General features: G+C 37.6%; 1 protein-coding gene across 1 annotated transcript in view; it reads left to right on the forward strand.

The window, feature by feature from the left end:
* Positions 1-26,364, forward strand: part of plch2a (phospholipase C, eta 2a) — a 167,974-nt gene that overhangs the window by 19,899 nt on the left and 121,711 nt on the right. Inside the window, exons 2-4 of the mRNA XM_062054175.1 lie at positions 10,528-10,674; positions 16,500-16,743; positions 16,866-16,995. Of these exons, the coding sequence (XP_061910159.1) occupies positions 10,528-10,674; positions 16,500-16,743; positions 16,866-16,995 (521 nt within the window). The remainder of the gene's footprint in view (positions 1-10,527; positions 10,675-16,499; positions 16,744-16,865; positions 16,996-26,364) is intronic.

Here is a 26,364-nt window from a genome sequence, read left to right on the forward strand (position 1 = left end):
TCGGAATAAATAGAAAGACGATTTGGATGTGAATCTTCTAAACGTTAATCATTTCTGTGCGTGCAAAAAGATTTGTCAATTTTTTGGGGGCTATCAAAATTAAATACATAAATATCTGCTAGTCACCTTGACTTACAAGTAAAAAAATATATAATAATCAAGCATAATTGCCAGTGAAAATTGTATAACAAGCTAATATACATTTCTATTCATAAATACTTCTTGTTACAAGCGGCCCTTTCGGGGACAGCCATAACTTGATTTTGACACCCACTGCCATAGATTATTTACTCTACGTGTAATTTTTTAGGTTATGTTAAAATAAAATAAAATACAATAAAATATTTGTTTTCAATTTTTCAATCGCCGAGATGAGCTGGAGAAAGTGGCTGGGGAGAGGGAAGTCTGGGCTTCTCTGCTTAGGCTGCTGCCCCCGCTACCTTACCTCGGATAAGCGGAAGAAGATGGGTGGATGAATAATTTTTTAAAGCCAAAATTTTTATGTTGTAAAGTAATTTCTGCGATTAATTATTCAAAAGAGATACAACTTAGACAAACCACCTTTTATTATTTAGCTCAAACGTAAATCAGTATTGCATTTCATGCTTTGTTTTGATCATATTCATTTATTCATCTTTATGTGTATTATTGATGACATGCACTTGCTCCAAATAAAGAGCTTATTCTGATAAATAATATTATTTATCATCATAACCTACCATATTTACAGTAAACCCAAGGGATTTAATTACTTCCTCACTATTCCTAGTCTGTGTCACACCTGGGTGAAGTCTTGTCTGGGTTTCGTCTCGTTTCATGGTGTCTTGTCATTTCCTGTTTTATTTTGAAAGGTTAACTCTCCCTCTCATTTCAGATCACTTGCCTTTATTCCTGTTTCACTGGTCTGATGTCTCTCCTGATTGCCTGATTGTGTCCACCTGTGTCACCCTCCCTCATGTGTATAAATGTCTCGTCCTCCTCTTGTCCTGTGCCAGAGTATGTTGTCTTGTCATGTACCGCCAGCTGTTGTCCACAGTCTTGGCCTAAGTTGTTAAGTATTGCCTCGCCTTATTTATGGATTTCTTTGTACACTCTGAGGAAGAGTGATTTTGATTTGTTAAAGTTTTTTGGTCAGTTTTTTTTGGAGCTCATTTCATAGTGCTTTGCCTTCCTTTTTTCCTCCTCTTGGAGCACTTTAGTTTATAGTAGTGATGGGTTGATGAGGCGTCATGAAACATTTCGACACATTGCAAAACTGTATTGATACTGTGTCGATACTGTGTCACTAAATACTGACATCTGCTGGATATTAAAAATCCCTACGGGCAACCTATGGACCGACTCAACTGACACGGATTTTATCACCTAGTATATAAAATAATATAAACTAAGTCATTGTATTTCATTTAGGATTATTTCATATCTTAATTTAAATAAAAATATATTTTTATCTTTTTTAGATACAGTTAATAAATAATGTGAACATGTATCGTGACTAGGATGGTAGAAGGTGGGGATTGAACCCCAGTAACCAGCAACCCTTTTGATCGCTGGCACGGCCACTCTACCAACTTCGCCACACCGTCATTCTTGTAAACTTCTCTAGTAACAGCATTACACGATTAATATCAATAAATTAACATTAATAATAAATGACATAAAAATAAGCACACGTATGACTGAGGAGTCATAGTGTAACTTTGTGTGATGTTTGAGTTGTCCGACTTTTTGTGTGGCCATAAACGCACTAGTGGCTTAGTGGTATGCGTGTTGTTGACGAACACCGTTAGGGCCGCTTGTTGTCACTGTCACTCAAAGTTGCATTTCAAAATTACACAGAATAAATGTGTTTATTTTGTTTAGAATTCAAATGGGTTTGATTTGGTGAGCGGCATATATTTGCTGTGCGGCGCACAGTGTGCGCAGAGGACGCTTGAGCAGTGCGCAACTGCGCAGGCGCGCACCTTAGAGGGAACGTTGCTCACAGGGCACAGAGGAGGCGTCAGTGCGATACAGTTTGCGTATCGGTCACGTGACCAAAGCAGCTCATGATCGGTCACGTGACTTTCTAAAAGCGGTATGCGCACCGACACAGGGTATCGCTCTTTGAGCTCGACGCATGCGCCGATGCATCTGTAATGCCGGACCCATCACTAGTTTATAGTTTTCTTAGCTCTTCATAGCGTACTTTCTGTTTATAGCTTCTTGTCTCCTTTGCATGAGCGATTTTCCTTTTGTGTAGCTTATCATAGATTGTGTTTTTTTCGTTATTAGATCAGTTTAGAATTTTGCTATTGCCTTTTTTCCTCCCTATGGAGTGATTTTCCGTTTATTGTTATATGCCCTATGCTACGTATCTTTTGTTACTCTAGTGCAGGGGTCGGCAACCCAAAATGTTGAAAGAGCCATCTTTGACCAAAAATACAAAAACAAATCTGTCTGGAGCCGCAAAAAATTAAAAGCCATATTACATACAGATAGTGTGTCATGAGATATACATTGAATTGAGATGACTTAAAGGAAACTAAATTACCTCAAATATACCTACAAATGAGGCATAATGATGCAATATGCACATATAGCTAGCCTAAATAGCATGTTAGTATCGATTAGCTTGCAGTCATGCAGTGACCAAATATGTCTGATTAGCACTCCACACAAGTCAATAACATCAACAAAACTCACCTTTGTGCATTCATGCACAACGTTAAAAGTTTGGTGGACAAAATGAGACAGAAAAAGAAATGGCATAAAACACGTCCTAGAAAGTCGGAGAAAGTTATACATGTAAACAAACTACGGTGAGTTCATGGACTGCCAAAATTATTAGGACAAAACGGCGCTCGCCAAATACTCGAATCAGTGAAGCATGTTTAATATAAACAGTGTGCTTTATAACAATTAGGGAGGTTTGTATCATGTTTGTCCTCCTACAGAAACCATATTAAAACAAAAAATATATTTTTTTCCCCTCATCTTTTTCCATTTTTCATACATTTTTGAAAAAGCTCCAGAGAGCCACTAGGGCGGCGCTAAAGAGCCGCATGCGGCTCTAGAGCCGCGGGTTGCTGGCCCCTGCTCTAGTGTATCAAGTATAGAGTTTGTAGTCATTGTGTTTAAATCACTCTGTCGAAAGAGAGATCAAAGAAACTGCTGAAATAAAGCCTGTGTCAATCGTCCCCCTTCCTCTCCTGAGTCCTCATTTTCGCCAAGGCTTAACGGTCTGGTTGTTAAATAATTGGAGCACTGCTGACACCTAACTAGACGTTTGCGTATCGTTCAAGCTTTAATAAAAAAAAACTACTAGCTCTCATGGGCCTGACAATTCATTGGGGGCCCAGCTCACTGTTTGAGAAACACTAATGTAGTCAATTTGATGGAAAACATTGTTAGTAGATGTTATTTCAAAAGGTGTCCTGATCCCATGTTGATATTGCGACTGATACAAGCAGTCCTGCAGTGTATTTAGTTGTGCTACACAACAGCTAAGCAAAAAATAGCACACAAGCTAGACATACGTATGAGGTTTTGTGGCCACTGGGTGTCATGAATTTAAGGACGGCATAAGTCCATTCCAGACAGTTAATAACAAATAGCTTTTGTGGTTTTCATAATTACTACTGTTTGACTAATTTTACTTGAGCTAACCTTTTTTTAACATTCCATACAACAAAATAATAAAAGTTTGCATGATTCCTGCTGTTATCGTTTTGGAACAATACGAGTCTTGGAGTTTAGGAATCTTTGGGCACCTCATGATTCAATTCCGATTCTTAGGGTAACGATTTGATTCAGAATCGATTCTTGATCAAACATGATTCTTGTTATACATAATTGGTAGGTATTTTTTTATAAAACTTTTTCAAAACAGGTTACAGGTTACAAAAGCTACTTTTGGCTTATGACTTACAACTTATAGTTGGCTAAAAAAAATGTTATACAGAAATCACAGAATGTTCAATTTAATAAAAATAATATATAGCAACTTTAACCCAATCATAGCTTTACAGTACTTAAAATATACATTTACACAGCAATTAAAAAAAAAAAATACAATACTAAAAGAGGAAAACGGAATAATTATAAAAGTAACATTATTAATAATAATGATAATATAAATACTGTATTTTCTGGAGGATAGAGCGCACTGGTATGTAGGACACACCCACCAAATTTTAGGAAAAAAAAAAAATCCATATATTAGCATCACCGGACTTTAAGTCACATATACACTACCGTTCAAAGGTTTGGGTCACCCAAACAATTTTGTGGAATAGCCTTCATTTCTAAGAACAAGAATAGACTGTCGAGTTTCAGATGAAAGTTCTCTTTTTCTGGCCATTTTGAGCGTTTAATTGACCCCACAAATGTGATGCTCTAGAAACTCAATCTGCTCAAAGGAAGGTCAGTTTTGTAGCTTCTGTAACGAGCTAAACTGTTTTCAGATGTGTGAACATAATTGCACAAGGGTTTTCTAATCATCAATTAGCCTTCTGAGCCAATGAGCAAACACATTGTACCATTAGAACACTGGAGTGATAGTTGTTGGAAATGGGCCTCTATACACCTATGTAGATATTGCACCAAAAACCAGACATTTGCAGCTAGAATAGTCATTTACCACATTAGCAATGTATAGAGTGTATTTCTTTAAAGTTAAGACTAGTTTAAAGTTATCTTCATTGAAAAGTAAAGTGCTTTTCCTTCAAAAACAAGGACATTTCAATGTGACCCCAAACTTTTGAACGGCAGTGTATATACGTTGTGAAATTAGTTATTTACACATAAATATTGTGTAAATGTTTATTTACATACCTTAATTGTTTCCAAACAGTGTCTGTAACAGCAGTAAAACGGCTGATCAAACAAAACAGAAGTCATCATCATGGAACCACTAGCTGCGCAAGCCAGCTCTCCAATCAGTAAACTGACTCAATAACTCCAAGGTGACGTTTTGGTGAATTTACTGAGGAATTTTTGAAACTCTAACAATACAAAAAGATAGCCATTGTAAGTTAATACTAACACAGACACTCGTAAACGTGTTAGCTAGCTTCATTACATTGCATTACCACATACAAATATGCACGAAAACACTCCTACAGAAAATACACATCCATCCATCCATTTTCTACCGCTTATTCCCTTCGGGGTCGCGGGGGGCGCTGGAGCCTATCTCAGCTACAATCGGGCGGAAGGCGGGGTACACCCTGGACAAGTCGCCACCTCATCGCAGGGCCAGCACAGATAGACAGACAACATTCACACTCACATTCACACACTAGGGCCAATTTAGTGTTGCCAATCAACCTATCCCCAGGTGCATGTCTTTGGAGGTGGGAGGAAGCCGGAGTACCCGGAGGGAACCCACGCAGTCACGGGGAGAACATGCAAACTCCACACAGAAAGATCCCGAGGCCGGGATTGATCTCACGACTACTCAGGACCTTCGTATTGTGAGGCAGATGCACTAACCCCTCTTCCACCGTGCTGCCCGAAAATACACATGGGACGGTTAATTAAGTATAAACAGTTTTAGTTATATTGTAAAACTAGAAACGTTGCTTAGAGTGATGAATAAAGAATCTACATGAGTAGAAAAGCTAAGGTCAGCTAGAAGAGGGAATGGCACTTCTACTTCCGGTTGAGAGCACGAAATGGAAGGAAGTTGCATCACAAACAGCAACATGCCTTTTCAGTGTGTTTTTTTTATTTTGTTCATTAGCATTATGACCGTCAGCAAAGAAAAGTCCTTAAGTCAGCTGCACCTTTCAAAAGTGTAGGGAATTTACGGTTATAGTTGTTTAAGGTTTGTAATCCAAAAATGTATTCTTAAAAAAATATATATCTTTTTTTTTTTTTTTTTTTCAAAAGTTATGAATCAATTTAGAATAGGAATAAATAAAAAAATGCAAGTATTAGCCAATCAATATCAATTGATTGGCTAATACTTGAGACGACAATGTCAGTATCGTAGAGGAAGTGAAACAGCTGTATGGCGATACACACATACACTCACGCACAGCGGGAAAGGATGACGCAGCGTTGCAAAGCTGGCCGGGGACGTTTTCCGGTTTATTTAGTTCATCTCTCCAATTTTGTCGAAATAGCATGGGTCAAGTTCCACATTAACAGCGCCAAAATCACTTTCACCTCACTCTCTCGGTTTCCGTCCGCTCCAACGTCTCACTCTTCCTTTGTGTTGGCTTCTAGAAGCAGCCGTTCATACTCTGTATATTCAGTTTCAAAAACATGAAAGGTGGTGAATCCTGATTTGTCCAAATATAGTCGTCTTTGTTGTCTGTTACCAAGTCAGCCATGATTAGAAGACACACACACGTTTATTCCCAGAAGTAGGAACACATATTTGTAGCCAGAAGTCAGAAGTGTGTTGCTATGGAAACAGAAATTAATGCACAGAGGAATTAGTTCAGGCAATGATTAAAATGACTAAAATAGGGAAAATATTGTACATATTGCATACTGTTATGGTGTCTGTTACTACATTATATATATATACTTGCAGTGTGTATACTGTACATATTACATACTGTTATGAAGGTGTCTGTCTGTACATTATATACAGTCGTGATCAAAGTTAATTGATCAAACATAATGTCATGGCTGTCTTGAGTTTCCAATCATTTCTACAACTCTTATTTTTTTGTGATGGAGTGATTGGAGCACATACTTGGTCACAAAAAACAATCATGAAGTTTGGTTCTTTTTTGAATTTATTATGGGTCTACTGAAAATGTGACCACATTTACTGGGTCAAAAGTATACATACAGCAATGGTAATATTTGGTTACATGTCCCTTGGCAAGTTTCACTGCAAAAAGGCGCTTTTGGTAGCCATCCACAAGCTTCTGGCAAGCTTCTGGTTGAATTTTTGACCACTCCTCTTGACCAAATTGGTGCAGTTCAGCTAAATGTGTTGGTTTTCTGACATGGACTTGGTTCTGCAGTATTGTCCACACGTTTAAGTCAGGACTTTGGGAAGGCCATCTCAAAACCTTAATTCTAGCCTGATTTAGCCATTACTTTACCACTTTTTACGTGTGTTTTGGGGTCATTGTCCTGTTGGAACACCCAACTGCGCCCAAGACCCAACCTCCGGGCTGATGATTTTAGGTTGTCCTGAAGAATTTGGAGGTAATCCTCCTTTTTCATTGTCCCATTTACTCTCTGTAAAGCAACAGTTTCATTGGGACGTGGACGTACTTGAATAAATCGGAGATATACCCGCAAGCTATTTAAAAAATTCACAAAGTGCAAATATTAAGAGGACAGTGAAGGTTTTCAAGGAGACAAAAGTAGCTGACATGAAGCCACAGCTGTCAAGAGTCTCTAAATACTCCAATAACACCAGGAAAATATGTTACACTTGTTGCTAGTCGTTTTAAATGAGGAAAAAGTCACTAAAAAGATTGGAGAAGTCTCTAAAAACTTGAAGAACAAAGTACATTGTACAATAAGCAGCCACAATTGAAAAATAGAGCAAAACAAATGTATATGTTAATCACATTAATGACACTGATTTGTTTTTAAACGTATAACATTTTTTTGCACCTTTTTATAGACAATATATATCATGAAGTCATGTTGACCACACCCACATGTATGTTGGCAATCTCGGGGAGACCCTGTTCACGTATGCCAGCAAGAGAGCAGACAATGGAGGTCCCCACAAATAATCCTATCTCATCTGCGACTTTTTCCACCCCAAAAAGGCTAAAACACTCGGATAAACAAATAAAAGCAGCAGAGATTGGATAGTTTGGTGAGGAATGGGGGGGTCAGGTTTCAGGTGATTGTGTACTTCCCCGATCACATCCATGAAGAATCGTAATAAATATGAATCACGACTTGGATGGGTATATATATTTTTTTTAATGTATGACAATTCCACTGCGAGGTTGATAGTCAACTAGTTCATTTTTAAGACACCACTAGTAGCTATATTTGCTCCGTTTGATTTATGGACTCAGTGATCAAATGAGCCAATCAAGCTGCTTCAGACATAAATTAATGAATATATTTGGTTTGCATAACATTAGGGCTGCAACTAACGATTCTTTTGATAGAAAGAGGACGTATGGTCCGTCCTCTTTTCACCGGACATGTCCTCTTTTGCGGAGCTGTCAGGGCGGAGTTTCTTAAATGCCTCAAATGTCTGGCATTTTGAGTTAGGGTTGCGTGTATTTTCAATGTACGTTCAGGGTTAAGAAGGGGTTAAAAACAAAACAAATTGTGCACGCAGCAGCATTCGTGAGGGAGGGGCAGAGACAGAGAGAGCGAGAGAGTTATGATAAACGCGCTTGCGTCGCCAGGCTCTGCTTTTTATCCATAGATTTATCAGATTTAATTTTTTATTATCTATAGCCGGGGTGTCAAAAGTGTGCCCCAAAGGCCATTTGAGGCCCACAGCTAATGTTTTAAAGGCCCACGGCACATTCTAAAAATACTATTAAAATAAACAAAAATATAACAAAAGTGAAATAAAAAAGCTTAAAGGTTAATTGTAATTTAGAAAAAGTTGCAATGTTGACTAATAAAACAAAGCTGTTTTTTATTTCTTTCAAACTGTCATTGTTCAAAACATAATAATGAATCAAAATCAATTATATTATGAATTATTGACATATCCAGAGTTCCGATTACTTCACATCAAATATTCCACTAAGAAAAATATTTTTGGTGGAAGATTTTGCAAATTTGGTAAATAAATAACCCAAAAATTTATATTTTGTTGTTTTCTTACTGTACTGAAAATGAACCGAACCGTAACCTCTAAACCGAGGTACGTACCGAACCCAAATTTTTGTGTACCGTTACACCCCTAGTATTAAAAAAAACAAAAAACAGTTGAAATAGCAGCACATCTAACTTCCTCAAAAAGAAAATAATTGTGTGATGTTTAAAAAGCTGCACACTGATATATTGAGTATTGATTGACTCTTGGCAGTTTTAGCACTCTTATAGTCTCAATGTGTACAATTATATATTTAATTCATTAATAAAATGCTGGCTATTTCATAAATTTCATAGGTTTAATCTTATGAAACCTCCGCATTAGTGCCTGTCTGTCTCTCAGTGTGCGTGTGCGTGTGGGTGTGCGCGTGTGTGTGTGTGCGCGCGCGTGCGTGCGTGCGTGCTATTGTGCCTTTTTTTACTGCATTGTAAATTGACGCTGCTTTAAAAAGTACTTGAGTTGTAGACAATGTTTAGCTGGCTGACTTTGGCTAAAATGATAGTTAATGTTTTTATTCACACAACTTGGTCTCACTCTTGTTAGAAAGCTAGCAAGGTAGAAGAACACTATTACTGAAGTTGTATCTGCATCCTCCCTCCAGATGTCCGACATCATGTATCCGCTTTAAATGCTGGTGTATCACAGATGTTCTGCCAGAAATTTACTCTGCTTTAAATCGTACTTGAATTGATGTAGACAAAGTTTAGCTGGCTGACGTTAGTTAAAATTACAGTTAAAGTTTTGTTTCACACAACTTGGTCACACTCGTGTTAGCTAGCTAGCAAGGTAGAAGCTATTAAGCCTTAGAACAGTGGTTCTTAATCTGGGTTTGATCGAACCCTAAGGGTTCGGTGAGTCGGCCTCAGGGGTTCGGCGGAGCCTCTGCCACGGAGGTAAAGACACATCCGACTTATCGTGTAAATAAAAACTTCTCTCTATCGGCGTATTATGGATACCCCCAAACAATGTTCCCTCTAATTGTACATCTGATTTGTAGGTTGTTTGATTGATCGATTGAAACTTTTACTAGCAGATTGCAAAGGAAGAGAATACATTATATGAAACAGTACAGTTTACACAGTACAGTACATATTCCGTACAATTGACCACTAAATGGTAACACCCGAATAAGTTTTTCAACTTGTTTAAGTCGGGGTCCACGTTAATCAATTCATGGTAATGTGTGTAAAGTGTGTAATTTGTTGTGAGTTCATGCACTGTGTTGGTTTTGTTCTTTGAACAAGGTGATGTTCATGCACGGTTCATTTTGTGCACCAGAAAAAAAACATAACTTTTTCTTGAATTTGAAAAAAAAAACATTTTATTTTTCACCAAGAAGGGTTCAGTGAATGTGCATATAAAACTGGTGGGGTTTGGTACCTCCAACAAGGTTAAGAACCCCTGCCTTAGAAGCTCATGTCTCTGCTTTAAATAGTGGCATATCACAGTACTGCCATCAAAACAAGATCCGCTTTGCAAAATGAGCAAGGTATTCATGTTTTTAACAAGAATAAGAGGAAATATCCTCACACTTTACATATTATCACTGGCCATGTTTTTGCCAGTGACCCGATTCCGCCTGGAAAAACACAAGTGGTGACGTCACGACTATTGCCAACAGATATGATTGTCGGCGACAAATTTTATTGTCTAATTGTTGTACTTGAAAGAAACATGGCGTGTGTTCTTTCTGTTTAAGTAGTTTTTTGTTTGTTTTTTAATATCCAAGTTCCAACCTCTGTTCTCTTCTGTGTGTTTTGTCGTGTCTCCAGTGGAGAAATGTATGAGCTCCATGCAGATGGGTACCCAGATGGTGAAGCTGCGCGGCAGCTCCAAGGGACTGGTGCGCTTCTTCTTTCTGGACGAGCACAAGTCCTGTATCCGCTGGAGGCCGTCGCGCAAGAACGAAAAGGCCAAGAGTGAGTGTTGTCTCCCCTGTCGTCACGGAGAAACATCATTTCAATTCTGTCCCGGTTTAAAGATTAAAGATTAAAGAAGGTTCTGCAGTGTAATGTATTCATGCTGCGAGTATAAGAACACAACTGTCTTTTATCATTCCATTCCTTTCACATGCCAGTCCTCTTTCAGCCTTCGACATTTCATGTAGTTCAGAAGAAATTTAGATAGTGTGTAGCCGTGTCAGCCAAGGTAAATAAAAGCATTTCACAAGTAATTTCGTGAGCTCGACGGCTGAGGTAGTGCTGTTTTATTCTTATATTTTTAGAAAAAAAAGCCAAGTGTAACAATCAAAAAGTAGCAATCTTAGAGCTTCATGAGAAGTGAATAGTTGAGCGTATTGCAAGCCTGGTGTTTATTGTGTGTGTTTCGAGATGGGAAGAGATATGATGTAGCACTAGGGTTGTACAGTATACCGCTACTATTAAAGTACCGCGGTACTAATGAATTATAAATTATACTATAGTGCCTCTGAAAAATAGCGATACCATTTTTTTGTTTTAAAGGTAAGGCGGCACGCCGTTGTGACATTGTTGGTTTTATGAGCAGACTGGCTCATGTTAGGCAACGCATATGCACAAAGTACAACGGACGCATTTTGGCTTAAAAAACGTAACGATAAAGGTATAAACACTGAAACGCCGCTCTACAAGAGGTGCATTAAAACCTAGCTAGCGGCAGTGTTTTAGCTACTTTTAAATCACTAATCCTCGCCTCCACGGCGACACATAAGGTATGTTTCTTACAATGAGGATGAGTAATAGCTAAAAATGCTTCACTACACACAGTAGGAGGATGCAATAGCTAACCGCTAATAGCAAACTCACGCTCCTCAATGTAAACGAAAGGGTGGGTCTACACTGATATTCCTCGTTGCATTGATTACATCAATACATCACAAAATATCTTTCCGTTTTTAAAAAATTCATATTATGTTTATAAACTGAGGAAACACATGAGGACTTAAATTATGACCAATGTATGATCCTGTAACTAATTGGTATCGAATCGATACCCAAATTTGTGGCATCATCCAAAACGTATGTAAAGTATCAAACAACAGAAGAATAAGTGATTATTACATTTGAACAGAAGTGTAGATAGAACACGTTGAAACAGAAAGTAAGCAGCTATTAACAGTCCGTAAAGGTTTTATATATATATATATATACATGCTCTAAATACAGTATATATGTAACGTAACAAAATTCATAATGACATGTAATGTTTATGTATTTTGCTCATTTTAAGCATGCGGTGGCGTATTAATTTCACAGATGCATCACAGTTACAACAAAGACTTCTTTGGACAAATTATGACCCAGAAGGGTATATTTTTGAGCCTGAACATACAGAGGATGATCTACAAGTTTTAGAAGCTGTGCTTTTGTAAAGCACAAACAGAAAACACATGTACATCTATTTAACATATTAAGAATCACTGCAATTAAACAGATAACAAAGACTTGGAAAGAGACCACAATAATTAGAATAAAATCCTGGACAACAGCCCTGACACAGATAGTAGAAATGGAAAAAGTAACATTTAGTATAAGAGAAAAAAATGTACATAAGTTATATCCAGAAGATGTGTGTAATATAATATTTGATAAAGATGATACTATATAAATGGAATATAAGTCATTAATGCATGTATGTTTACATATATGTATATGACAGATGTATTAACACGTCATCTTTTTAGTATGATTTTCTGTATATCTATGTATCAGAGTATAGAGATGGGAGTGTTTTTTTTGGTGTATTTTTTACATTTTTATATATGTGACATTCACTATAATTATTGTTGTTTATTTCTGAAAAAAGGGGACAATGTTGTGAAATCAGTGCAATAAAATATGGGGGTAAAAGTTTTAGAAGCTGGGTATTTAGCAGATCCAGCATCTAGCAGTATTGGTAAGTGCTAACAAGATATGCAACATAATAAAACAATCACTTGCTGTGCAATGTCTGGGATGCTGACTGATGGGATGTTTATAGATTCCTGTTAAAAATGAAAAAAACTTGAAAAAAAACAGAAGGTGCCGCAAGCTAGCGTATTTTAGTGTTATTGTCGCCAACTTTGAATGTCAAAGATGACCAACTTTTCGGCTTATGTCCACAACCTCACCTATCTAGGTGAAAGGCATGATTTATAATCTAGAATGAACTTTCACCAACTCAGAGGCAATGCAGCAGCTATATGTCAATATACCAGCATAAGCGAGTTACCTTGCTAAATTATTTGTCTGTGTTAGCACTTATAGTAACGATATCGCTTATATTTGGTTATTATTCATGTCACAAGATTCAAATGTAGTAGTATTGTTGGCGGAAAGAGGGCTTTAAGGGCGCAAAGGAGTACTCCAATTATAGCTGCATTGTCAGCCACCTCTTACTTGCCGTATTTTACAACTTAAAATGCATTAAAAAAAGAATAACGTGTGTTAGAGATTGTGAACGATAGGCAAAATTCCACAAAAAAGAGCAGTTCTCCTTCAAGGCTCCAATATCAGTATGGTATCGGCAGTTAAGAAGTGTATTAATCGCCCTGACGTTACACTTCATCTAATGACACTGTGCTTTTTGCTTTCACGGGCCTTATACAACTACTTAACAGTCAGGATCTAAGTCTGGAGGCACCTGTTATCAAGAGTGACACTAAAGCAGCGTTTTAATTCTCAACAAAATCTCTGTCTCGTCCACTTTATTCTCTGGTGACCGGCAGAGTCTTCACACCAGACTGCTTCAGCCGTTCAACATCACCATACACGTACACATGCACGTACACATACTTGACAGTTACCTGGATTATATTACTGCATTATTCATGAGCTACACTGAGGAAAAACATTTTGAAAACCACACTGGAGGATACGCAGCAGCATCTCAAGTCGAGTATATTTAATTTCTTTACTTTTTCGTCTGGTATAATGTATAGTAAGCATAGTAAATAAATAATGCTTCATACCTTCCATGTTGTATAGAAGGTCCCGCCATTCCCATTTGGACCTTTGGACATGCAGAATTTAAAATTCATATCTACTGCTAGCTCGCCTGACGACTAAATGTAATATACTGTACTGTATTTTCCGGACTCTAGAGTGCACCGTTATATAAGCCGCACTCACTAAATTTTAAAGAAAAATATATGTTTCTATACGCTAGCCACACTGGACTATAAGCCGTAGATATATACGTTGCAAAATTAGTGATTGAAACGGCACTTTTACTTCCGGTTTAAAGCACTAAATGGAAGTAGGGCTGGACGATTACGCCAAAAATATTAATCACGATTATATTGATTGATATTTTAATCACGATTAATTATTCATTCATTTGAAAGCATCAGTATTTATTGTTCCACAAAAACCAAACTTGAAATATAGTTTAAAAAACTAATATAAATTAGTAGCAAACAAGTAAAAAAATAAAAATAAGAATAACTAGAAATAACAATAGATTTAAAAAATAGTAATGTATAAAAAAAAAAACATACAATTAAGTTTTTCCGTTTTAATTTAGTTTTTTTTTACTTTTTACACTTATTTTACCATCATAAAGTGCATGCTTTTTGCGTCAAATAGAGTGTAATAAAATGTTTGTTAGTTAAAAGCAAAAGTCCTCACATTTTTTGGTGCAACACATCTTTGGACCGAATGTGGCGCACCGCGCTATTATTGTGAAGGGAAGAAGTGCGCTGTGCAGTTGCTCTCAACTTGACGAGTAAGGAAACAATTTGAGGCTGTAAAAAAAAAAAAAAAAAAAAAAAGAGCGAGCCTCTCAAGTTGGGACCACTGTTCGTTAGTAAATGTAACAATAACACACAAGGAACACAATTCATTCTGATGGAACTTGTCCACCAAAAAGGGTTGTGTGCCAGACAAACTTCTTACCTCATATTCATTTTGAAAAAAATTGGACTGAACATAACACATTTCTTATCCCAAACAAAGTTACAATCATGTCACAAATGTTACCTTGTAAATCTCTTTTGTCTAAATTCATCCAGGCTGTTTCTTTAGAATGCTCTTTTTTTGTCCCATTGAAAAGAGTCAATTAACCATGAATGTCCAATCTCACAATTATTCTGGACTGAACTTTTTGTTGTACTGTTTAGTACTTACAATATACTGTTTAGTACTCACAATACACAGTTTAGTACTTATAATATACTGTTTGAGTTCAAAGAAAGGGTTCTGTTCTTACAAGGTAGATGTCATAAAAACTTGAGCATACTGTCAAACTGCTGTGTCTACGAGGAGTATTACATATTCCATCCATCCATTTTCTACCGCTTGTCCCGTTTGGGATCTTATTCATAAATACAATGTTATGTCATGCAAACCAAATAGTTTTTCATTTTATTGTCCATCCATCCATTTCCTACCGCTTGTCCCTCTCAGTGACATTATAAAACACATTCCATCAAAGAAAAAACAATATGTAATGTGTAATATGATGCTTTTATTAGATTTTTGTTTTATACTTATAACTGTTATTCCTTAGGTTTTTGGTTTTTTGTTAGTGTTGTTTAAATATATTGTTTAATGATTGAAAATTATGACGAAAATAATTTGTAAATACTTAATTTGAAAATGTTTAATATCAAATATCTTTGTTCTGGAAATAGCTTTAAAGAAAAATGCACCACTAGTCATTGCTGTTTGATGGCCTTTTGTTTTCCTCCAAACAGTGAGGTACATATCCTTTTGCTAAGTTTGCAGCACACTACTCCATTGAAAGCATAAAACACAATCTGTCCACGCATGTGCGTAGACCACGTCACTTCCGGAACTTGAACATTTTACGACAGAGTCTGCTACGTCATATTCTGTGTTTTTTTAATGTTTTGTATAAAACTATAGCTTACCGAGTAAAAGGGAACAATAATATAAAAATTAACAGAATGTACATTTAAAAAAGGGAGTATTATCGCCACATTTTCAAACACTTTTACTTTTCTGTCATGACACACAGGAGCACCACTAATCTTATCCCATACTTCTTTTTAAACAACGCATTTTAACAAAAATCTATCTGTGGTGTAACAAAAACTAGACTTTTAAATGATCAGTATTGTGAATTGATGTGTTTAATGTAAAAGTAAAAATATTTATTTGCTATTTAACGCTGCCGTACGGTTTCTAAAATGAATACTGTATTTTTAAGTAACATTTGTGTTGTATGTAATCTTTGATATGTTATTGTTATTCAGTTAATGATTACAAAAGCGAAAACCATGATAACTGGTATGAAGGGCATGATCATAATTGCGTAAAACAATTTGACGGAAGTGACGTTGTTTCGTGCACGCATGGACTGATCGTGTAGTCCGGTAACGATGGAATATGGTGACAAGCACTTCAGCGAATTCTGTTTCATTGGCCAATGATGCGACAAATGATATGCCTTCATTTTATTGTTGAATGATTATTGATTTGGCTTATTAAAGTTAAAGTTAAAGTACCAATGATTGTCACACACACACTAGGTGTGGCGAAATTATTCTCTGCATTTGACCCATCACCCTTGATCACCCCCTGGGAGGTGAGGGGAGCAGTGGGCAGCAGCGGTGGCCGCTCCCGGGAATCATTTTTGGTGATTCAACCCCCAATTCCAACCCTTGAGGCTGAGTGCCAAGCAGGGAGGTAATGGGTCACATTTTTATAGTTTTTGATATGACTCGGCCGGGGTTTGAACTCACAACCTACCGTTCTCAGGGCGGACACTAACCACTAGGCCACTTAGCAAAGTTCCATTGACGCTCTCTGTTTTCTCAACACAGTCTCTATAGATTCCATCCGAGAAGTGTCTGAGGGTAAGCAGTCTGAGATCTTCCAGCGTTACGCCGAGGGCAGCTTTGACCCCAACTGTTGCTTCAGTTTGTACTACGGGGAGCACATGGAGTCCCTGGACCTTGTGTCTGGGACCGGGGAAGAAGCCCGGACCTGGATTACAGGCCTCAAATACCTGATGGCGGGCATCAGTGACGAGGACAGCCTGGCCAAGAGGCAGCGTACCCGAGACCAATATCCTTTGGGGCACGCAGCTCAAAACAGCAATAGTCGTAGACAAAAATTACTCCTCTGTTAATAAACATCCAAGCACGTTTACGATTATGCCAACTTTCCTTAACTCCTTTGGATCTCACATGGCTAAAACAGACTTTCACAGAGGCAGATAAGAATGGAGATGGAAGCTTGAGCATCAGTGAGGTCCTTCAGCTCCTACATAAACTCAACGTCAACCTACCTCGGCAGAAGGTCAAACAGATGTTCAAGGTACGTATATTTTCTGTTGTACTAACCTTTATTTGATCTATTCTTATATTTTCATGCTGCTCTTTTTTTGCTGCAGCTGTTGTACAGTATTTACTGTATACTTTAAACTGTAATTGCGTTTGTTACATATTGTATAATTTACTTATAGGTTATCAGAGTTTCCCCCAGAAAATGTGTTAGTTAAAGTGTTGGGAGAGGGCGTCACGCGGGATAGGCGGCAGGACAGGGAGGGGGGTGGGTGGGTGTAAGGAACAGTGTAACTCGGCCTTTTGCCATGATCACGTCTCCACCTCATCGTTGCCACCACAACCTGGGGGAGGCAATATACTGCAGACTCTGATTACATTGAACACATTGTTTATTAAAAAATAACCAAATAACAATATCTTATAATAAATACAAATGTGAGAGAAATAAAGAAGCCTATAATTTTTGGTTGTGTTTTCCGCTCCATTTGCAGAATGGCGATATACGATATATATCTCGATATTTTTTCCGTAAAGTATAAACAAAACACAAAACAGTCCTAGTTACCTGAGATATTAAGTATGTCATTATTAGTAAGTCAATATTTTGACTTAGTAATTTGATGTCAGTTTGTCTAAATTGTCAGACGTTCGCTTCTCTGATGTCTCCATCATGTCCAGAAGACTCTTCTTTATCTGGACGTCTTCTTCCACTGCATTTAGCAACTTTGTCTCGATTGGAAGTTTTCGTTTTAGTCTGTCGTGCTTGTGGCTGTTGAGTTTTGCCTAGTGAAAAAAAAAATCATTTTTATAAGGATTTTTACAAAATTACATTCAATAATCATGAATACATTATTTGGGATAAACCCACTTTACCACAGGTGTAAGATAGTGACATATTATTTACAACATGTCCAATGGCCCTCAACAACGTCGGGAAAGAATGTATGTCAATAGAGCACTTCAAGGTATTTTAATTATGACAGAAAAAAAACATTTAATGCAACTGCAGTTTTACTTAACTCAATATTATTTATTACAAGAAACTACTCTAAGCATTTGTAATACAACCCTATTTAAATACATCTAAAACAGTTTAACTTTAATATATGCTTGCCATCTTGATTTCTGATTCCAAAGCAAGTATTTTTGTCACACTGTTATCAAACAATGATAATATTAAAACAAATGGGCAAAATATGATTCCACATTGTTGAAAGTGGTCATCTGAGAGCATTTCTAATTGCAGTGCAGTTCATATAAAAATGTTTTGATGCCCCAGATATACAACATCTATCTGTCTTTTAACAATATTACTTCCTAGCAATGAAGATTGTGCCCACATACCTGAAGTAGAGCTGTTCTCTCTTTCACCACAGAAGATTGTGGATTGCTCCCATTGGAATCTTGTTGCTCTTGTACATCATTCGGCATATCTTTGTCTGTGACCAGGCTGTCAAGGGTGAATGTAGAATCCGAACTCCTGTGAGAGCTTGTGTCAATATTTGATGTTTCTATTCCAAATTGAATGGATGTAGTTGATGGAGAACCACCCCAGATCTGCTCGCATAGTTCGAAGTACAGCAAAACAACTCTACCTTAACCACTTCCACCTGCGTCGACTGATTATCTGTACTTTCCACGAATCGCTTTCAGTTTAGTGCAGATTGTTGTTTTTGTGATGTCCTCTTTTCAATGAGGAAATTCCTCAGATGTCCCTCCAAAATAGGGTAAGAATGTCACCATACTAGGACTGGCAAGTTTCCCAGTCAACACTTTGTTTACTCCAAAACGATGCTTAAAAGTAGCTCTACTTCTCTGTCAGTCCACATATATAATTATTTCTTGCCGTGATCCGGCCAGAAATTACCTTTTGGACGTTTCTGATTGGCTAAAATGGTCTTAAAGGCCTACTGAAATGAAGTTTTTTTATTTAAACGGGGATAGCAGATCCATTCTATGTGTCATATTTGATCATTTTGCGATTTTGCCATATTTTTGCTGAAATGATTTAGTAGAGAAAATCGACGATAAAGTTCACAACTTTTGCTCGCTGATGAAAAAAAGCCTTGCCTATACCGGAAGTAGCGTGACGTCACAGGAGGAAGGACTCCTCACATTTTCCCATTGTTTACAATGCAGCGAGAGAGATTCTGACCGAGAAAGTGACGATTACCCCATTAATTTGAGCGAGGATGAAAGATTCATGGATGAGGAAAGTGAGAGTGAAGGACTAGCGTGCAGTGCAGGACGTATCTTTTTTCGTTCTGACCGTAACTTAGGTACAAGGGTTCATTGGATTCCACACTTTCTCCTTTTTCTATTGTGGATCACGGATTTGTATTTTAAACCACCTCGAATACTATATCCTCTTGAAAATGAGAGTCGAGAACACGAAATGGACATTCACAGTGACTTTTATCTCCACGACAATACATCGGCGAAGCTCTTTAGCTACTGAGCTAACGTGATAGCATCGGGCTCAAATGCAGATAGAAACACAATAAATAAACCCCTGACTGGAAGGATAGACAGAAGATCAACAATACTATTAAACCATGGACATGTAAATACACGGTTAATAATTTCCAGCTTGGCGAAGCTTAACAATGCTGTTGCTAACAACGCCATTGAAACTAACTTAGCTACGGGACGGCGGCAGCGGCGGGCATTGTAGCTTTCGACGACACCCCGGCCGCCATCAGAGTCGGCAAGAAACATATTTCCCCAAAGTTACTTACGTGACATGCACATAGCGACACGCACGTACGGGCAAGCGATCAAATGTTTGGAAGCAAAAGCTGTACTCAGGGTAGCGCGTCTGCTATCCATCTCTGGTTGTGTTGCTGTAGTCCGCCACTAATATATCGATCGCACCTACAGCTTTCTTCTTTGGAGTCTCCATTGTTCATTAAACAAATTGCAAAAGATTCACCAACACAGATGTCCAGAATACTGTGGAATTTTGGGATGAAAACAGAGCTTTTTGTATTGCATTCAATGGGTCCGAATACTTCCGTATCAACCATTGACGTCACGCGCATACGTCATCATACATAGACGTTTTCAACCGGAAGTGTGGCGGGAAATTTAAAATTCAATCAATCAATCAATCAATGTTTATTTATATAGCCCTAAATCACAAGTGTCTCAAAGGGCAAATTGCACTTTATAAGTTCCCCACCTTCTACCATCCTAGTCACGTCCGTTGTGTCCTTGGGCAAGACACTTCACCCTTGCTCCTGATGGCTGCTGGTTAGCGCCTTGCATGGCAGCTCCCGCCATCATTGTGTGAATGTGTGTGTGAATGGGTGAATGTGGAAATACTGTCAAAGCGCTTTGAGTACCTTGAAGGTAGAAAAGCGCTATACAAGTATAACCCATTTATCATTTATTTATTTATAAGTTAACCCGGCCGTATTGGCATGTGTTGCAATGTTAAGATTTCATCATTGATATATATACTATCAGACTGCATGGTCGGTAGTAGTGGGTTTCAGTAGGCCTTTAAGTCCTAGGCTACAGCGCCTCCAGTATTTTGGCATGCGTATGACACTCAGTGTATGCGTTTGCTTGGGGACAGAGAACGTTTTTTAAATGCACACGTGTGGCTGGAGATCTTGTTAAGACGTCAGTTTAGGCGGTGGCTCTTTGTTGTTAAGGCGGCCGCCTTAAAACAAAACGCTGCGGAAAACCCTGGGTTATATTGTATATTTTTATATATTATGGTACATTTTTGGTCCACTTTTTACCTTTCTTTTTGCCCTCTTTTTGTGCCCTCATGTGCATTATCTTTTCCATCCTTTGTATCTAGTCTAAAGTACGGCATGCAAAATGTCAGCGACCTCCCCTTGTAACCTACTTAGTGGCCTTGTGGTTAGAGTGTCCGCCCTGAGATTGGTAGGCTGTGAGTTCAAATCCCGGCCGAGTCATACCAAAGACTATAAAAACGGGACCCATTACCTCCCTGCTTGGCACTCAGCATTAAGGATTGGAATTGGGGGTTAAATCACCAAAAATGATTCCCGGGCGCGGCCACCGCTGCTGCCCACTGCTCCCCTCACCTCTCAGGGGGTGTACAAGGGGACGGGTCAAATGCAGAGGACACATTTCACTATACCTAGTGTGTGTGACAATCATTGGTACTTTAACTTTAACTTTAATATGCCTGGATGAGCATTTGTATCTTCTTTTATTGGAGTAGACCACAGGTGTCCAAAATGTGGCCCAAGTCAAATTTTTTTAATAGCCCATTTTAAAAATACTTTTACAAAGAAAAAAAAAAAGCATGCTGCAATATGACTAATAACACAAAGCTGCTGTGCAGGCTGTTTTTTTTCTTTCTTTAAAACTGTCATTGCTGAAGAAAATATTCTAAAAAACTTGTAATCGACAGAGCTGAAGTGGTTCTCAAACTTTTGTCACCAAGTCAGAAAAAAACTTGGCTCTCCGAGTACCACCATAATGACCAACATTAAAATAAAGCCTCAGATATATACGTTGGGAAAAGAGTCATTTACAGAGACATATTCTGTAAATATTTATTTACATACCTGAATTGTTTCCAAACAGCAGTAAAACGGCTGATCAAACAAAACAGAAGTCATCGTCATGGACTCACTAGCTGCGCAAGCTAGCTCTGCAATCAGCTAAACAGACTCAATATCTCCATGATGACATTTTAGTGAATTTACGAAACTGAAACAATACAAAAAGAATGCTGTTGTAAGTTAATAATACTGACACAGACACTCGTAAACTTGTTAGCATATTAGCTAATGCTTACGACGCTAGCATCATTACACGACAATAGCACGTACAAATATGCATGAAAACACTCCTACATACATCACACATGGGAGGATTTAGTAAGTATGAATTGTTTTAGATATATTGTAAATCTTACAAACGTTGCTTGGAGTAATGAAGGAAGAATCCATACCAGTAAATCTGTAGAGACCCCACCCCCACCAAGGACTGTTTTCATCGCTGGACTCTAGAAAGAGGTTCCGCAGCCTCCGTAGCAGAACTTCCAGGTTCTGTAACAGCTTCTTCCCTCAGGCCATAAAACTTTTGAACACATCATAATAATCCCCTCAATTCCCCCCCAAAAACGGATTAACTCGCTGGACTATAAAGACAATATAACATACATCCATAAACGTGGATGCATATGCAAAAGTGCAATGTATGTATCTGTACAGTAATCTACTAATTAATGGTGAATATGTTCCCCATACTAAAGTGTTACCAAAATATTATTTTCAAAAAAATTAAACTTTTTAACACTTTAATGACTTTTGGGTCATTTTTCAGTGTGCAGCCCTCAGTGTCAAAAAGTCTGGACACCCCTGCTTTAAGGCGTGTTTTTACCAAGATGTTGGTCAAACTCCAAAACGTATTGGTGTTACGGCAGGAAATAAGGTTCTGATGCACATGGACACAGCAGTTTTTCTGCCAGCGACATAAACAACAGAGAGTAGATTGAGCACGCCACTTGAGACTTAAGTAGTGTCTACAGACAGTATTTGTGAATCAGCACCCTGGATACTCTGATTGATGGCAAACACCCGCAGTAGTACAAAGGAACGACTCGGTCATTAACTCCTCTCATCACAGGGATTAGAACATTGGCAGCTGGTCTGCTTACTGGAAGAGGTCCAGTGTCCTGGTGACGGACACCCATATGGTGCTGTCGTGATCCAGACTGTTTCTGGTGTAGTGCAAGGTGGAACGCATAAGAGACCAATCTGTTCCTATTGATGAAGATTTGTGTGTTGACAATCTGTCAGCTCGTTTCTTGGCTTAACCTATTTACTGTGAGGCACCTGTGGATTTGATCCTTTCCCCGTTTTGAAGGAGATAACTGCTGAGGAAATCCGCTCAATTAAGTCTACATCAAAACATCAATTCCCCACCCACCCACCTGAGCAAGACGCCAAACAAAACAAGGCAACTCTGCAGCTATCGAAAGAAAAGCACACACTCTTGTTAAATTTACCGTATTTTCCTGCGCTGGTATATAAGCCGCAGCCACAACATTAGCAGGAAAAATAATAGTTTTCCGTATCTTAGCCGCACCGGACTATAACCGCAGATATATACACGTGAAATTACTTATTTACACTGAAATATTTTGTAAATGTTTATTTACATACCTTAATTGTTTCTAAACGGTGACTGTAACAGGGCAGTAAAACAAATGATCAAACAAAACCGAAGTCATTGTAATAAACCCACTAGCTGCGGAAGCTAGCACTCCTGTCACCTAAACCAGGGGTGTCCAAACATTTTCCAATGAGGGCCAAACACGGAAAAATTTAAGCATGCGGGGGCCATTTTGATATTTCTCATTTTCAAACCATAACAAAATATATGGATTTTTTTTTTTTTTTACCTTTAGGGCTCCCGGGGACCATAAATGGTCTAAGTCATTAAAATGTTAAAAACAAGTCAAATTATTATTTATTTATTTTTATTTAACGCTTACAGTAAATCTCTACAGTATATCAACTTCAGGTTGATATAAAGTAAAAAAAAAAAAAGCCTTTTCTGTCAAAGACAACTTAGTTTTTTATAATAACTCTGAAATATGCAGTATTTCCCCCACTGCCCAAAACATTCAGAAAGCAATGTTTAATGTGAAGTACTTAGAGCCTTAAAAAGATCAATAATGGCAAACACCCGCAGTAGTACAAATTATTATTCATTATTTATTCATTATTATTTTTGAGTAATCACAGTGAAAAGATAAATAAAATCCCATTAAATATATTTGCGATCCAAAAGGTGCCCCACTCATAAAGTGATACATTTTTATTATTTTTTTTTTTACTTTCAACACTTAAGTTACGAGATCAACTTCAGATTTATCTGTCGATTTTACGTTTGAACTATTATTTTGTTTGTTCCCTTGTCGAAGAAAATGTTGATGTTTTTGTATGGCAACCACACAATATGTTGTGCAATATTTTCCACATAAAACATTTTAAAGTGAAATATTTTAAATAATTTGAGCCTTGAATAGGTCAATAATTCATTATAACATTGTTTTTTTGAGCAATGGCAAAAAAAGAAAAATAAAGATAGACATAAGAAAAAAAAACAGCCTGCATGGCAGCTTTGTGTCAACATTGCAACTTTTTCTAGTTAGATTTCACCTCATTCCACTTTTTTAAATGTTTTTTTTAATTTTTGCAATAGCATTTCCAGAATGTGTGGCGGGCCGGTAAACAATTGGCTGCGCGCCGCAAATGGCCCAGGGCCCCACTTAGGACACCCCTGTCATAAACCTATTAAAGCACATGTTTATGTAATGTTTATGGCTTTCAGTTCATGTTATTTAATTGAAAACAATGTCATTTAAATAATTAATGTAATTTAGTTAACACACTTAATACAATTTTATAAATGTAATATATATTTTTTAATTACTTTAACGTTGTTCTGGGAGATTTTTTTTGTTTTTTGTTTTTTTGGAGCAATGGCAAAACAATAATAATAAAGATAGACAAAAGAAAAAAAACAGCCTGCATGGCAGCTTTGTGTCAACATTGCAACTTTTTCTAGTTAGATTTCACCTCATTCCACTTTTTTGTATTTTTGCAGTAGCATTTCCAGAATGTGTGGCGGGCCGGTAAACAATTAGCTGCGGGCCGCCAATGGCCCCAGGGCCGCACTTTAGACATCCCTGACCTAAACAGACTCAATAACTCCACGGTGACGTTTTGGTTAATTTACTGAGGAATTTGGGAAAGTGAAACGATACAAAAAAAAATGCCATTGTAAGTTAATAGTACTAACATAGACACTTATAATATGTTTGCATATTAGCTAATGCTAACGACGCTGGCTTCATTACATTACGGTAGCACGTTCAAATATGCATGAAAACACTCCTACAGACATCACACATGGGACGGTTTATTAAGAAATAATTGTTTTACAAACGTTGCTCGGAGTGACGAATGAAGAATCCTTTCAAGCAGAAACGCTGTGAACAGTTTTACTTCCAGTTTGAGGCATTAAAACACCTGCAGTGGGTGATTTCGTCCAAAAGATGCTGCCATAGCACAATAACACACCATTTTAGTGTTTCTGCATGTGCTTTAGGAAAACTATTGAACACAAAAAATGATGGCCGTTAGCAAAGAAAAATCCATAAACTGACCACAGCGTTTTATAAGCAGCAAGGCTGAAAACGTTGGAAAAATGGAGCGGCTTATAGTCCGTAATTTAAAATATTTTATTTTATTTTGTAAACAATTTGCAATCCTTAATTTAAGCATCCTCGGGATGTTTCAGAATCTTTAAACAAGATTTTCTATGTGGGGAAAACCAAAATATCTTATTTTAATACTTTTTTTTAACATTTTTAACTGGAATAGACACAATATAATTTGTGATGCTAAAATTAAGATTACGGTGTAAAGTCAGTGACTAAAAATAACTAAATAGCTCTTATAACTCAGGAAGTTTCTAGAAATAAAATGTTAAATCTTGGCGAGCAGCCAACATTTTGCAGTATGAAACTGGAGCCATGTTTACTTCAGTTTACACTGCAGCACGTGTGACGCCATGTCTGCAAGTGGCTCAGTTTGCATTCACATTAGATATCGCATTTTTTGTAACGTGAATAACGACATAAAAAGATCGGATTTGACAAAAAAAAAATCGGAATTGGACATCTTACCCTGCTGTTTGAGCGTAGCCTTTATACATTTATTTATGAGCAGTGTTGTTGATAATCGCAAAACCGTGATTATAATAATCATCGTACAGGCATCTTTGATTTCAATTAGAAACAACTTTAATTTTGCGATAATGAAAAAAAAAAAAAAAGCTCCATTGAATGTGTCCTGGTGAAATATGTTCACACCGAACATGGTTAAATAATTAGCAACATTTGTCAAAAGGAAAGGATGACAGGCACTTTAGAAATATCCCAGTGGGAAACTGTAGAGAGCTAGCGTCGTATAAATCATGAAATAATGGGACCACAGTGATTTAATCCGGACTTTGTTACAGCCAGACAAATGCAACTTTCATGTTGAATTCATTATTTAGACATTCTGGCGGTTTTGGTCGGTGAGATTCACAGAAGTTGGCGAAGACTTTAGCCTGAGGTGTTGCTGTATTCTAAACGGGAGCACTCGGCTTCCTCACAGAGGCTTTGCTGGATGATTGATCGCAGTCTGGTGGATGTCGCCGAGCAAAAGCTGTGTTGCGAGTGGAAGCCGCAGCAATTATTGCTAATGAAATAATCTATATTAGCTGCTGACCGAGAACGCCGAGCGCGAGCACGCTAACAAGTTAAGTGCTCGCTTCATACATAATTAATTGGAAAGCGTAAGGTTGGATTGATGTTTGCTGTCCAGAGCCCTGGTTCTCCAGCTGGGCCTCC

This window comes from Entelurus aequoreus, linkage group LG07, assembly GCF_033978785.1.
Source record: "Entelurus aequoreus isolate RoL-2023_Sb linkage group LG07, RoL_Eaeq_v1.1, whole genome shotgun sequence".
NCBI classification, from domain to species: Eukaryota; Metazoa; Chordata; class Actinopteri; order Syngnathiformes; family Syngnathidae; genus Entelurus; species Entelurus aequoreus.